Here is a 14,959-nt window from a genome sequence, read left to right as displayed (position 1 = left end):
AATTGTCCCCGCAGACATGCTCATTCGCGTGTTCCCCCACTTGAGGCCCAAATGCAGGCCTGTTTGATGTTAGCAGGTGCGTGTTCCCCCGCTTGAGGCCCAGCTGCAGCCCTGGTTGAAGTTATCAGCCGCGTGTAATTAGTGTACTGATCCGCCGCCTGAGCCCGGCTAGAGCCCTGGTTGATGGTAGCAGGCGCGTGTAATTTCGTTGAATGAGAGAGTTCAGTAACAGCGCGCAGGAGAGGCTGCAGTAACGTTACTCACCAGGCCTCCAGGTGAGCACGTTTGTCACGCCCCCAGCACACGGCAACACCAGAAGATCTTCTGATTAATGTACGACCCACATGGCATGAAGGGCGGAATGTAGCACAAGCCCCCAGCGTTTCTCATGCCCCCAGCGTGCCACTTGATGCGACGCAATTGCGTTCACATGGCATGAAGGCCGGACAAATGCCCCCAGCGTTTCTTACACCCCCACCGTGCCCCTTGATGCTGCGCAGCAACGTAATTGGTGCTTGTATGTACGATTCACATGGCATGAAGGGCGGACACACGCCCCCAGCGTTTGTCACGCCCCCAGCATTTGTCATGCCCCCAGCACATGCCCACAGCCCACGATGTGATGGCCGTAACACAAGCCCCCAGCGTTAGTCGCGCCCCCAGCCCACGCCCACAGCACAATGCAGACACGCCCACAAGGCACTACTTTGCTAGCACGGTTCTTTTACCTTTTAAATGTATAGAGGAGTTGGCCTAACGGCTAAGGCGCTCGACCTCGGACCTGGGGATCTGGGTTCGAGTCTTGGTAACAACACCAAACATCCTGTGATTCTGGGCAAATCACTTAATCTCCCCGTGCCTAACAAAAATGAATGTGTGTCCTCATGTAACGTAACTGGTGCTATGTAAAGCGCTCTGATACCTGATTCAGTTCGGGTCAAGTTCGCGCTATTTAAAACTCTGAAAAAAATATATATATATTTGGTGGCCGTCTGCATAGTCTATGTCCTTCTGCTGCAACTGCCCTTTCCACCGCTGTATTGGGTGTTGTGATTGGTGCTGTGGTTACTGAGATAACCCGCCTCAAAGGTTTGGGCTCTCTCTTAATAATATTACTAGCAGCCCGTCCAGACGTTGTCCGGGTATGAAATAGAATGTGTGTAATAGGCAAGGGAAATTTATTTTAAAATCTCGCGGTAGAGAACATTTTAAGCATGAAGTGTCACAATAGTCAGGCATGTGTGTGCAGATACTGAGTGTACCTCGGAGTAAGAAGTATTAGCAGATGTCTCTAGTGTGTATGTACTACACTTCCGTAGGTAAGCGTGTGTGAAAGTGTATTCAGTTGTAAATTTTGTGTCCCTGCAGGCACGCTGAATCGCGTCATCCCCCGCTTGAGGCCCGACTCCAGTTTTGTTTGATGTTGTGCTTGTGGTGTAAAGTCGTTGATGCAGAGAGTTGAATGGGCGACAGCGCGCACTGGAGACGCTGCGCGTGTGGGAAAGTGCAGTCAGTTAAAAGCTTAGTGTCCCAGCAGGCCCGCTTAGTCGCGTCATCCGCCGCCTGAGCCCGGCCCCAGCCCTGGTTGATGTTGTGCGCCTGATGTCAAGTCGTTTATGAGTGTGTGACAGCGCGCAGGAGACGCTGCAGTTAGTGTCCCCGCAGGCACGGTCCTTTATGCAGAGAGTTGACTGAATGACAGCGCGCAGGATACTGTGCAGTTATTGTCCCCGCAGGCACGATCAGTCGCATCTGCCCCCGCCTAAGCCCCAGCAATTGCTGCGCCCATTGGCCACGCCCCTTGCTCCCGCGCGTTTGCCACACCCATTGGCCTTGGCCACGCCCCCGGCTCAACGCACACGTTTGTTTTCCACACGCCGTCAAGGCACGCCTTTTTTGGGGGGATGTGCCGCGCGATTGTTGGCGGTTGTCGTGCCCATTGGCCACACCCCTTCCTGCTCGCAATTGCTGCGCCCATTGGCCTTGTTCACGCCCCCAGCACACGCCCCCAGCACAACGCACACGTTTAAGGAACGCTTTTTTTTCTCGTCATGCCGCACCCCGCCCACGCCCACAAGGGACTACTTTGCTGGTAAGGTTCTTTTAACTTTCAAATGTATATGGTGGGCATCTGTAAAGCCTATGTCCTTCTGCTGCAACTGCCCTTTCCAATGCTGTATTGAGTGTTGTGATTGGTGCTGTGGTTCCTGAGATTACCCGCCTCAAAGGTTTGGGCACTCTCTTTATAAAATTTGTATAGACTATGGATGAATATTAGAGTTATTGTGAACAGGTGAGAATCATTTCCATTTGTTGTTCGTAGATTGTTTTACATTAAACCCTATAATTGGCAATGATCTGAAACCAAAGACAATAATTCAATAAAACAGTCTGATAGATCAAGAGACTACCACCTGGTAATTAAAGTAATTGGTCATTTTAAATATTTTTTGCCTATCTCTAGAGACAACTCAAAGTAAACTATTGGATGCAGGAGCTCAAGCGTCTGGTATTGAGGTAAGTAGTATAAGGCTGTGTCTCACCAGGGAGCCTGTGCCACGGGTTAACATTTAGAGGAAGGGGCAACAGTTTACAACATGCTTAGCAGGATCTAAAATGCCTAATTTGTTTTATTTAGAGTGCTAATTTCCCAGGATATATGTTCATACAACGCAAACCAAAACACCCTAACCCCGAAAGCCCAAAACAGTACCCTACACTATTAACCCTAAGCCCTAACCCCAAAATCCAAAAACAGTACCCTATACTACTATTAACCCTAAGCGCTAACGCCTAAAGCCAAAAACAGACCCCTGCACTACCATTAACTCTAAGTCCTAATCCCTAAACCCTAAAGTCTGAAACACTACCATATACTACTTCCTCAACCCTAAGTTCTAAAGCCTAAAGCCTAAAACACGACCATATACTACGTCCTCAACCCTAAGCCCTAAATCCTAATCCCTAAAGCCTAAAACACTACCCCCACTACACTCCCCCTCAACTACCCTAAACCCTAAAACACTAGGAGTCCAGCATCGTCCTCCTTACCTGTCTCTCGTTGTGGTTCCAGCATTGTCTCCCCGTTGTCTGTGTCCCGGCGCACGACCTGTCCATTACATCCCTTGCGCTCTAAAAGCATGCGATGTCAAAGCGCATGCGATGTAATGACGTGCGTAGTGAACAGACGCGTCGTAACGTCACATGCATTGTGAGGGCATGCGATTTAAACGCATGCGTTGTAACGCATGCGTTGAGATGATTGTCTCCAAATTTCCCGGTTAGCACAAGGATTATGTAGAGAGACAAACTGAATAGTTTGGTAGAGTTTCTATGGTGTATTAATGTTATGGAAAAAGCTCTAGAGCGTGATTGTGAAATGCTTCTATGAGTACTCTCTTGACCATGCAGGTATTACAAGGCAGGTTTCTTTGTGTTTGGGATACCAACTGATACATGGATAAAAGCAGAAAGGAGTAGCAATGTCAACACACCATATGGCAAATAAAGAGGGATTCTGGGACAGCACTCAGTCTGTGTTGGAGAGCTTCCTTTAAGTATGGGCCTGATGAAATGTTTGTCATGTTTTGGTATCAGTCCAATGCATTTTGTGGTTGTGTATATTTCCTGCTGTTAGAAATTGTTTTGGAGAGTGTTTAAATAAATTCTTTTGTTTTGGTCTTTTACTGCTGCCATCATTATGGAGTGCATAAAGCTGCGCTAGATCTTGTGAGTGGTTGATTGAGGGGTATAGTGTAATTTGCTTTGCACAGTCGTTTTCTGTTCAGAGTTTCGCTCTTCTATTCTGATTTTATTATATTGCTTTTGAGAGCCCTCTTTCCAGGAGGGGCTGCCTGAGGGAACCTAAGGCCCTTCCTTACATGACTGTGATGTTTCAGTGCAGAACCAAGCGCCTTTTTCATGCATTGCCAATGTTTCAACTTGGCCATTTGCCTATGTATTCTTCCAAGTCTCTGTATACTTTTCAGACAGCACAGCTCAGAAACTGAAAGGTGTAACCTCTGCTCACTGCTAACTATGAATTATGCTGTGAGAAATGCTGAGTTATTGATATACACGGTACACAGTGCAAAATGCATATAAACAGGCGCACGGTTCTCCTTTGCATTTTTATAACAGCTATTTTCATGTACAAACATTAAAATAGCGAAATTCACAGCAAGATCATGCCAACCGCACTTTGGGGCATATTACCAAGGCAGGCGATATGTGATTATCGCCTCTTTAGCGAGTGTTTTCGGCCACTAATCGGCGATAATTCTATTGCCCTATTAACAAGCTTTCGCTAACAGCAGTAAGCGACAGCTTGTAGGCGATAGCGAGCGGTTTGGGGCCTGCTTTGCATGTCAGCTATATTTACTGCTAATGACATGCAAAGTGGGCATACCCAACCTGTTAGCGACTGAAAGCAGTCGCTAACGTCGCTATCGCATATTAGCAAGGCAGGCGTAGCGATGGAAATATTCACGCTAAGCGCGAATATCTCCAAAAACTACCGCCTGCTCAGACCAGTTCTTAGCCATTATATCCAATGGGAGTTGGATATTATGGCTAAATCCTCATTAGTGATAATGCGTGAATATCGCTGGATTACCAGCGATATTCACGCATTTCGCCGCTAAGGCCTGAAATTTTATTGCATTTGAGATAAACGTTGCTAATAGCAAGTTATCTCTGTGATAAAATCAGGCGAAGCACGACGATAGAAAAAATTTCGCTAAGCCCTTTTAGCGATAAATATCGCTAGTTGTTGGTAATATGCCCCTTAATTGGCCCTGTTTTTTTGCACCTTGCCTAGCCCACTAGTGACAAAAGAATCAAAAAGAATGAACAAATACTCTGTTGCTAATAGTCTCTCTGTATCAATTGTTCCAATATCAGATGAGTACACAGTGATACTTTGTGTTACTGATGCAACTACAATAAACATGTAGCTGAGTAATGTGAAATGAGGAAGCAACAAAATACTCCAAACGAGGCTAAAACATGAATTGCTTAAAGGTGTATTGGGAGCAATCTAGCTGGTGAAATGTTATATTGCATGGAGTGCAAAAAACTAACAAGTGCAGGTATTAGTGACTATAACATTAACTTGAGATGCCCCTTTATTTTCACAGGCGCATATTTAAAAAAATGAGCGGTGTTATGGCAAATTTGGCAACGCCGCGCTCCAACATTTTTTAAACACAGGGATGTGCCGTATTCACAAGAATAGGGCACACCCCTGTGTTTCCGCTAGCGCAAAAAAAAGCTGCCTAGCACCAGCGCAGGCACCCTGCTGCCATGTTGCAAGGGTGCCTGCACTGCAGGGATGATTGATTATGTACAGGAAGGGACACCTTCCTGCACATAAACAATCAATAATGGTGATTTGCTCTTTCTATATGTGCTGCAGAAGTCGTTTCCACAGTTTAAATTTGGCCATTGAAAGAGCAAAAATCAAGGAGCTATGAATGAAATGAATAATTTCTACTCGTATCGCAATTCTAAGACCAGGAATTCCTTGGCATTCGTTTTTGGTGCTGCCTCAGCCTTGTAAATTTGGGGCAGTGTCAAAAAGCAATGTGTGTTGAAATACAGAGGGGCCTATTTACAAGCCTTCACCGCCACCACAACGTCACTGGTTGTGATGGCGATAGGGGCTTATCCTTATTTACAAGGCAGCGTTAAGCCACCTTACGTGGCTTAACGCTGCCTTGCAAATAAGACACCCTTTCATGCTGTACTCAGCGTGAAAGGGGAGGGCAATGGGTGTTGTGGTGGGCTTTCCACCGCAACACCTATTGATTTTGATGTTGCCCCCTATTTACAAGGGTGGCGTAAATAGGAGGCAGCACCAAAATTAAGATCAGGGAAAACCTGGTCTTACCCTTGCACAATGTGGAGAAATGCTTTATTTCTCCTCGTCTTTGCTGTTTTCATATGTGCTGCCTTGTGCAGCACACGTAGAAACAGCAAAATGCCATTGATTGTGTCTGTGCAGGAAGGTGACCGTTCCTGCACATAAACAATCATTGAAAAAAATTACTTTTTGCAACTTCTATGTGCGAGGCATTAAGTAGCACACATAGAAGTTTCAAAACGTCAAGAATGATTGTTTATCTGCAGGAAGGTCTCCCTTCCTGCACAATAACAATCATTAACAGTCATCATAAACAATCATTTCCCCCAACGCAGAAACCCCTTGAACTTTGGTACAAGGGTGCCTGCATTGGTGCTAGGCAGCTGAACTCAGCGCCAGCACTAGGGGAAACGCAGGGGTGCACCGCATTCTTGTGAATACGGCGCATCCCTGTGTTTTCAGAATGGAGAAGTGTGGCGTTAGCAATGTTTGCTTAATGTCATGCTTCTCCATTCTGTTGTAAATGTGCCCCGAGTCTCTTGTTCTCTTTGAATTGTTTGTCGGCAGACGACTGTGGTGCAAAGGGGCATATTTACAGGGTGGCAATAAGCCATGGTGAGTGGCTCAGCGCCACCTTATAAATATGGAAAATGGAGCTAGGCCACTGTAGGGTCCAAAAAAGTGAAGCTCTGGTGGCTATAGGGCTTGTACATATGCTCCGAAGTGTCTTACTGAAAGATAGGTTTACTTTCCCACGCAACATGCAGGAAAGCCCTCTTTGGTATTCTGTGTCCCTGGTGGTCACTCATCTCTCCTGGCACAGCATTCTTGATAACATATTTCTCCTGGCATTGTGTGTAGAGGTGCATTAAGTTATTGGAACAATGTCGTACCTTGGCCCAATTACTCTAGTACACTGAGTTATCACCAATTAGTTTTGTGGTATTTAGCCATTTTAGGGCCAGATGTAGGAGCCCAAATACCGGTCGGTAACGGCCAAATTCGGCCGTTACCGACCGGTATTTGGTGATTGAGATGTAGGGGCATTATTTTACAGATGCTGTAAATTTACAGAATCGGTAAATTAATTTACCGATTCTGTAAAATACCGAATCGGTAATTTTACCGATTTGGTAAATCCCAGATGTAGGTAGCACTGTTTACAGTGCTACAGGCCTTCAGAATTCGGTATTTTACCACACAATCCTATTGTGTGGTAAAATACCGAATTCAGGTGTGCATGCACATCTGTGCATGCACACCTGTGCCATGTGACACACAGACATGCCCTTAGGGCATGTATGTGTGCCACATGGCACACAAGCCTGGAATTGGGGTGCTAGAGGGTGTCAAAATGACACCCCCTGCACCCTTGCAGGATTCGGTATTTACCGAATCGGTAAATACCGATTCTGTATTTCCCATTGATTCCTATGGGCTTCGAGGCCCATAGGAATCAATGGGCAATACCGATTCCGTATTTACCGAATCGGTAAATACCGAATCTTACAGATTCGGTAATTTCAAAATTAAAATTACCTACATCTGCCTCCTTCCTATTTACCTACTCTTAAATACCGAATCGGTAAAATTCGGTATTTAAGAGTAGGTAAATAGGAATTACCTACATCTGGCCCTTAGTGTGCAGCTACAGTTTATAATTGACAAAGGTAATCATTATGGTCTCATAAAAACCTTTGTTATGATTCACAAAAATATCCTGAGGGTATTCATGTACTTCTGATGGTTACTTGCTTGATTTTTCAGCACAAGGCTCTCTGGAATACTGTGGGATATCTAGGAGTTGCAGAGTTCTATCTCTACTGCAGAGTAAAGTCGGCTCTTGCTTGATAAGAGCTCAGGCAAAAACTATGGTGTTGATTAATAAACTCAGGGAATCTTGATGTATTTTTAAGATGAGACAAATCCTAAAACTACTGTGCTCTCAATACAAATTTTCAAAGTTGTTAACTATGTTTGAACTATATTACAGTACATGCATTTCATTCCCATTTCTTTATGTCACTGTACAGGTGAAAGGCCACCAGTCTAACTCTATAGGTCTGGTTATAACTGAGAATGGTGATCAGACCTCTTGGCTTTGCCAATGTTTGTTACACTTGTATATTTTGTTCATAAAGCTAAATCTGTGTTTGGGTTGTCCCTACAGTTTCTCAAGGCAAATGCTGCTTGACTATATGAGTTTTCAGCCCTGGTTCTGCCTCCTCTTCTGCATTCAAGAGGAAATGTTGGGTGTCCCTGCTTTCTGATTCTGTCTCACATCACTTGGAAAAGATTTCTAGAACAACTTTCTCTCATCAAAGGTTTCTGCAGCAACTTAAGACTTGGTGGTTCTACAGTGTTGAATTTTCTTTGATTCCCAGCATGTAGGATTCTGTTACATGACAACCCTGAAAAAACATGACTTGGCATTTAAAATGTTAACATATTTGTGAAGTGCCCATTTGCTAAGTAAAAAATATTAAATAACGTAACATTACATTACACTGGATTGACATTTAGGAGACATACACTCATCGGAGCTTACAACGTAGGGGGCTTAAAAACCACATGTTCTACCTGGCCCAGGATGCTGATAGGTAACACTGCTGCATGCTTCATGGGGTCATATATAGCCTACGTTATGTAGCCATTATACTTCTCACATGCACCACTGTCTCCAATAATGCTGTTTGGGCAAAATGGTGGGCAGCACAGACCACAGACTAGCTTGTTGGAGTGAAGAAGGCTGATGTATTGGAAACAGGTGCACCTTACATACAAGTTCCCTTGGCCTGTGCCGTACAAAACAAAGCCTCACTAAATATTGTCTTCCTACTTTACCCCCACCCCCTCCCCTAAACATGTTCCCCCCTGCAACAATTATAAACACACTTGCAATTTCCTAACCTTTCTACAACTACCTAACTAGGTAAACTTCTTATGTTCTTTCATAACTGTACCTATACATCAATATACCACAACTGACGTACGAAAAACGCCCCAAAGAAACATAGCGCACCACACCAGCACCTGTTCCAGCGACAACCCCAATACAAAATCCCCCCCGATGCACCTGCTCCCAAGAAAACTACCTAGCTGAAAAAGTAATGAGCTGTCCAACAACAAACCCTGCAAAAACAAGCCGGAAGCTCGTTCCCTAGGGAGGGAGGACGGGACAAAGCTAAACTGCCCAGTGTCCTCCCTGACCGGCTGTTGTGTCACAAACACCAAAATGGTGGGTTGTGACACAAGATGACCAGTTAGAAAAAACACCAAGCCCAAAAATAGCCCAACCCAAGCCCAACAAGCCCAACACAAGCCCAATGGAGCCCAACCAGCCCAATGGGCTCTGGCTGCCAAGCCCAAAACTAGCCCAGCCCCAAGCCCAACAAGCCCAACGCCAGCCCAATTGAGCCCAACCAGCCCAATGGGCTCTGGCTACCCCCGGCCCAAAACCCCCCGGGGGGAAGGGGACAGGCCTCCCGCTGATCAGCCGCCCTCCCAAAAGTCCTATTGGGCCAAAAAGGGGCGCAGCACCACAGAGTAGCTTGTTGGTGTGAAAAAGGCTGCTTTATTGGAAACAGGTGAACCTTACATACAAGTGTCCTTGGCCTGTGCCGTACAAAACAAAACCTCACTAAATATTGTCTTCCTACTTTACCCCCCACCCCCTCCCCTAAACATTTCCCCCCCTGCAACAATTATAAGCACAACTTGCAATTTCCTAACCTTTCTACAACTACCTTACTAGGTAAACTTCTTATGTTCTTTCATGACTGTAACTATGCATCATTATGCCACAACTGACCTAGGAAAAACGCCACTCGGAATGTTGACCCCGGCGGCTTTCCAACCCCCCCCCACTAGTACTCCTGACGCTTCGGGTATCTGCACACCCCTATCGCCCTGTCCAAAGCCTCCTTCAACTGCACTATAGACAATTCCATGCCATAGCAGGGCAGATGCACCCCATCTTCCCTGAAGAAATACACTCCCGTATAGCGCAGCTCCGGATGTTCCATCCTTCCAAACCCTTCTTTGTCGGAAAAAACTCTCATGACCCCATTAATCTTCCTCCGCGCCCTATCTATGGCCGCCGGCCGCTCAACCCCACTTCAACATCTCCTCTGTATAAACTCAGACCATATCACATGACAACCAGACCATTGCCGCTGAATGTCCAGCAAATCCCGCTTCATTTGTTTCAGCCACGCCAAGCCTTTGCATTGAACCAAATTATTTTCCCCTAAATGAATAACCAGAACATCTGGGCAAACTCACTCCATAACTATCTTACTCAGCGCTGGAATTAACTCATCCCCCCCTTCCCTTGCCAATAACAACGAAAAAGCCTAGGATCCAATTCTAGATTCAAATACCTGGTCTTGTCCCGTTCATATTGCTCCGCTCGTTTCACAAAAGAGTGTCCTAAGTTGAGGATGGACAATTCTGCTACGGTCGATCCCGCCACCGTACCTGAAAAGACACATATGTGAGACAAGCGACAACAAATCAAGCCTCCTCCTCCCCGAAACTCTGCATCCTGATGTATGTCTTATAACAGTCTGATTTCCATCGCCCCAGTCACATCAAATCCTCCCTCCCCCACCCCTACTTCGCCACGTCTTTTGTCGCGCCTATACCAAAGGTGTGCGTCCCATACAGTCTGGGGTTCTCACCCATAGCACAAAGGGCGTGCCGCAGAACCCAAAGTAGTTGCGCCGCTGACACCCAGCTACCCTCAGCCCTTCGAAAAACCTCACCCGCCTCATAACTTGCCCTGGAAGCCAGGATCTCACCCCACACCCCAGGGCACACCGCCTGATCCGCCACGGGTTCCATGACAACCCACTTCCCCACTCCCCGTTGATCAGTCTTCGAGCGCTGCAAAAGAACCGCCACTTCTCTGGTCCGCAACTCCACCTCCCCCACCATTTCCCCTGCTTCCCTCTAGTCCCCAGGAGCTCTGAAACCCGAAAAGCCCTGAAATACATCCACAACATTAGCGTGGAAAACAGAATAGCTTCCTCTCTGTTGCGGCAAATCTCTGGCATGAGCCTTATCTAGCCGACAAGAATCCCCACTGTTATGGGGTGGCGCTGCGAGGCATTGGCGCCTCATTCCCGTGCCCATCCTTCCAATAAACGTGCACCCAGTTCACCCGCCAACGGCGCATAGACCCACCACAATTTTCCCAAGAATGCTATGGCCGACAGCTTGCCCGCGATCGTCACCTTGGACATTCCTTTGTACATCATTGCCAAAATGAAGTGCACCACCTGCTCACCCCTCACCCCATGACTGTCGTGCTGTGTCGCCCCACTGTCCAAAAAGTCCCGCCAAGCCTAATCGTACGCCCTTCACGTTGAAACAGCCACTGACCCTCTTATCAATTGAACAACCCTTTCTCTCCTACTCACCACATCCCTGTTGGCACAGGCGTCTTGCATTCGTCCGCCTCCGTGGCTAGCCCATGAAACCTCTGCAACTGTGAACGAGAAAAAGCATCTGCAATGTCATTGTCCACCCCGGCACATGCCGGGCTTGAAACAAAATGTCATGTTCAAAACATTGCAGCACACATACCCTCGACAACTTGAGAACCTGCGGGTCCCTGGCCGACTGCTTCTTCACGACAGGTACCACCGACATGTAATTCACCTTGAAAATCACCTTTTTGTGTGCTAGCTCCCCTGCCCACACCGCCACCTCCACCACCAGGGGAAACAGTTCCAAAAATGCAAGGCTCCTTCCCAGGTTCCGCCACTGTGGGGGCCAAACCTCAGCGCACCACTTCCCCTGCCAATACAGTCCAAAATCACCCACCCCCCGTCGCGTCCGAGGAGATGGTCTCGTCCCATTCCCACTGCTCCAGGGGGGCCATGGGAATACCATTAAATCATTCCAAGAACGCCCGCCACATGTGCATGTCTTCCTTCGTACCCGCCAACAGGCGCAGATGATGGTGCGGAAGTGTCAAACCGACGGGACACACCCAGACGTCTGCAAAAGGTTTACCCGGCACGCAAAGTTCAAGTGCCCTATGAGAACCTGCACCTCCCGTACCGTCACCTTCTGCTTGGCCAACATGGTGTCGATCAACAGCAGCATGTACACCTTCTTATCTCCCAGCAAACGGGCCTCCATGGCTACCGAGTCTAGTTCTATACCCAGAAATGACAGCACCGTGCTGGGACCTTGTGTCTTCTCTGGCACCAGGGGCACACCCAGGTAGCCCATGAGCTCTGTAAAACTGTCCAGCAGCAGCTTGCAGTCCGCTGAACTGGGCAGTCCCACCAGGAAAAAGTCATCCAGGTAGTGCGTCACCGTCTCTTTGCCTGTGTACCACGAAAAAACCCACTGCAAGAAGGCGCTGAACCGCTCAAAGTGCAAGAGATGGAACACCCCATGGGCAAAGCTTTGTCCACGAAGATGGACCCCTCGAACTGAATCCACAATAGTTGAAAATCCTCCGGGTGTACCGGGAGCAGCCGAAAAGCTGACATGATGTTGCATTTTGCCATGAGGGCGCCTGTCCGCACCATTGCAAACAGCCGCCATGCGCCGTGCACGGAGGAGTGATAAACCAATGACAGATCGGCCGCTATGTAATCATTGACTGACGCCCCATCCGTCCATGACAGATGCTGAATCAGCCGATACTGTCCGGGCTTCTTCTTCGGCACCACTCCGATAGGGGAGATAATCAGGTCCCGCATAGGGGTCACTAGAAAAGGCCCCGCCATCCGCCCTTACCGGACTTCCTTTCCCAGTTTATCCCATACCACTGCCCCGTGTGTGCTGGCAGATTTTAGATTTTCGGCCAATCTGGCAGCTCTCGGACCTTCGTACCACAGGTGGAAACCCTCCCGAAACCCCTGCCGGAGCAGTCCTGCCTTCTTCGTTCCGTGGATAAGACGGCAAGAAGGTTTCCTGCCGGTCCTGTTTAACTGGCGTATGATCCTTTCCCCAGAGACCCCTGTCCTCCCCTACCTCCCTTGCCCCCGACTGTTGCCCCGATGCTGCGGACTGCTGACCCTGACTGCCCCCTCCCGTCCCCCAGCTTGGCACCACTGGGTGCCGCCCTGCATATTTGGAGCATTTGCGCCGGAACCTTCAATATTGTCTTGCACAAGGGCCCTTGTTGTAGTCCCAACACGCTCCCACTCTGGCACCGACGGTATTCCCTCCCTGCCCCAACCCACCGCAGGTGGGGCGGGTTTGAAAGGGGCGCGGTAAACCGCTGGCCGTGTATATCGTTTTGCCAGACTTTGCCCCCATGGTCTGCTGGTATAGATCTGAATCGATTTCTCCCCATTTTGCCTCCGGGTCCCAGTCCAAGCGCGCTCTAAACTCTTCATCATAGTTTGTCCACGCGTAACCTCGTACGTGACCTGCACCCGCCGGATCACGTCCATGTATTTAAAGAGCACCGGGTACTTTTCGCAGTACACACTGGCAAAAATCAAGAAACCCTCCCACCAAACTTCAATGTTCAGGGGCACCATTGGCCGCTTAGCCAACTCCAGCTCCTCCTCCTTAGACTCCTCCTTTGCCGTCAGCTCAAGATGCAGGAGCTTTAAGATATCCACATACTCCCCTTTCCATATCTTCTCCTTGGTGCCCAACGACACGTGTGCCAAGGGCTTCGTAATGCCCATATACGGCAGCTTGTGCACCGGAACCTCATGACTCTCCTTACCTTCCTTACCCTCCTTGCCCTCCTTGGGTATCCCCCATCCGCCTTTCCGCCCGTGGCCACGTTCAAGCCTGGACTCACCCCGTGTCCCGCACGTACGTTCCTTTATTCAAATGCACCCCCTCTTCCTCCCAATCCGCACTGGATCCCGCCGCCTAACCAGTTGAGCAGGGGGTCCTTCACTCTCTCCACCTGGGTTCCCTTTCGGGCACCCTGCAAGAAACTAGGAACAGCATTTCTCCGATCCCCCCATCCTGACCCTGCCCCCGCCTCTGCTACAATATTTCTCCTTCCTCCACACTCTCCTAATCGTAATCCAAATGTGACGGGCCGTCCACCTTGGACTCCAGCCTTGTTAGCCTCATGCGTTCTTGCCATAGGCCGCTCTCCGCGGGCTCCAGCCTGCTCAGCCCTGCCCACTCCCTACATGTAATCCAACTGTGACGGACCGTCCACCTCGGACTCCAGCCCTGTTAGCCCCATGCGTTCTTGCCATAGGCCGCCTCCACGGGCTCCAGCCTGCTCAGCCCAGCCCGCTCCCTACATGAGCGGAGCAGATCACCTAAATCCAAATTCTCTTCCCTCTGCACTGTGCGCCACTCCTCTGGGTCCCGATCGGACCTGACGGACCTCCGCCCTTTCCCCCGATGGCCACATCGACCCGTCGGGGTGGGGCTGGTGGGGACTTACTGTCCCGCCTCCTGTAGGACGCTACCATCAGGTCCATCATGGGAGCGCGACTGCCCGCATGAGGCAAAGCCGGCCCATCCTCTTGGTGGATTGGAGCCGCATGCTGCTCTCCCGAGCACCTCGCCATACAGTCCTGCAGAAAAAAGAGGTGGTGTTTAACATGCCGGGGTTAAACCTGTCCCCTAAGCTGCCAAACCCACCAGCGTCCTCCAGGAGACCCCCAAACCCCTACCCCCACCGAACTGGATGAATGGCCCCCACTCCATGACGGGTAGACCGCCAGGCCCCAGGCTCCACTCCCCTGACCACCCACCCCCTCCCCCCAACCGCCTGCACTTTCTCCCCGTCACTCCATACCAAGGACTCCAGCTCCCGGCGGACCATGCCTCCCCCCTGGGCCCCCCCTGGCACCCCTGAACCGCCCGACACCCGACGATCCCGTTGGCTCCCCCAGGCCACAGCGGCCGGCCACCGATTGTGCCGGTCCTCAGACGCCCTCCCGCACCGCTCCCCCACGTCCAAAGCTGGCCTTGACCCCCAACGTGGAAAATCCCTGCCTGCCCCCACTGCCTCTCCCCCCCACCCGTCGCCTGGTGTGTCTCTTCCCCCGATATTCTTGGGGGGCCCCCGCATCTCTCCCACTTGGCCCCTTCCCCACTCCTGAACTCCACGGCCCAGCCTGTACCCCCACACCCCTGGCATCC

At 49.4% G+C, this 14,959-nt stretch overlaps 1 protein-coding gene across 1 annotated transcript in view; it reads left to right on the top strand.

Moving 5' to 3' along the window:
- Positions 1–14,959, top strand: part of LOC144761756 (uncharacterized) — a 238,703-nt gene that overhangs the window by 11,550 nt on the left and 212,194 nt on the right. The window contains exon 5 of the mRNA XM_078647008.1: positions 2,465–2,517. Within this exon, the coding sequence (XP_078503134.1) occupies positions 2,465–2,517 (53 nt within the window). The remainder of the gene's footprint in view (positions 1–2,464; positions 2,518–14,959) is intronic.

This window comes from Lissotriton helveticus, chromosome 6 (assembly GCF_964261635.1).
Source record: "Lissotriton helveticus chromosome 6, aLisHel1.1, whole genome shotgun sequence".
Lineage (NCBI taxonomy): Eukaryota > Metazoa > Chordata > Amphibia > Caudata > Salamandridae > Lissotriton > Lissotriton helveticus.
This window is presented reverse-complemented; position numbering and strand designations above follow the sequence as displayed.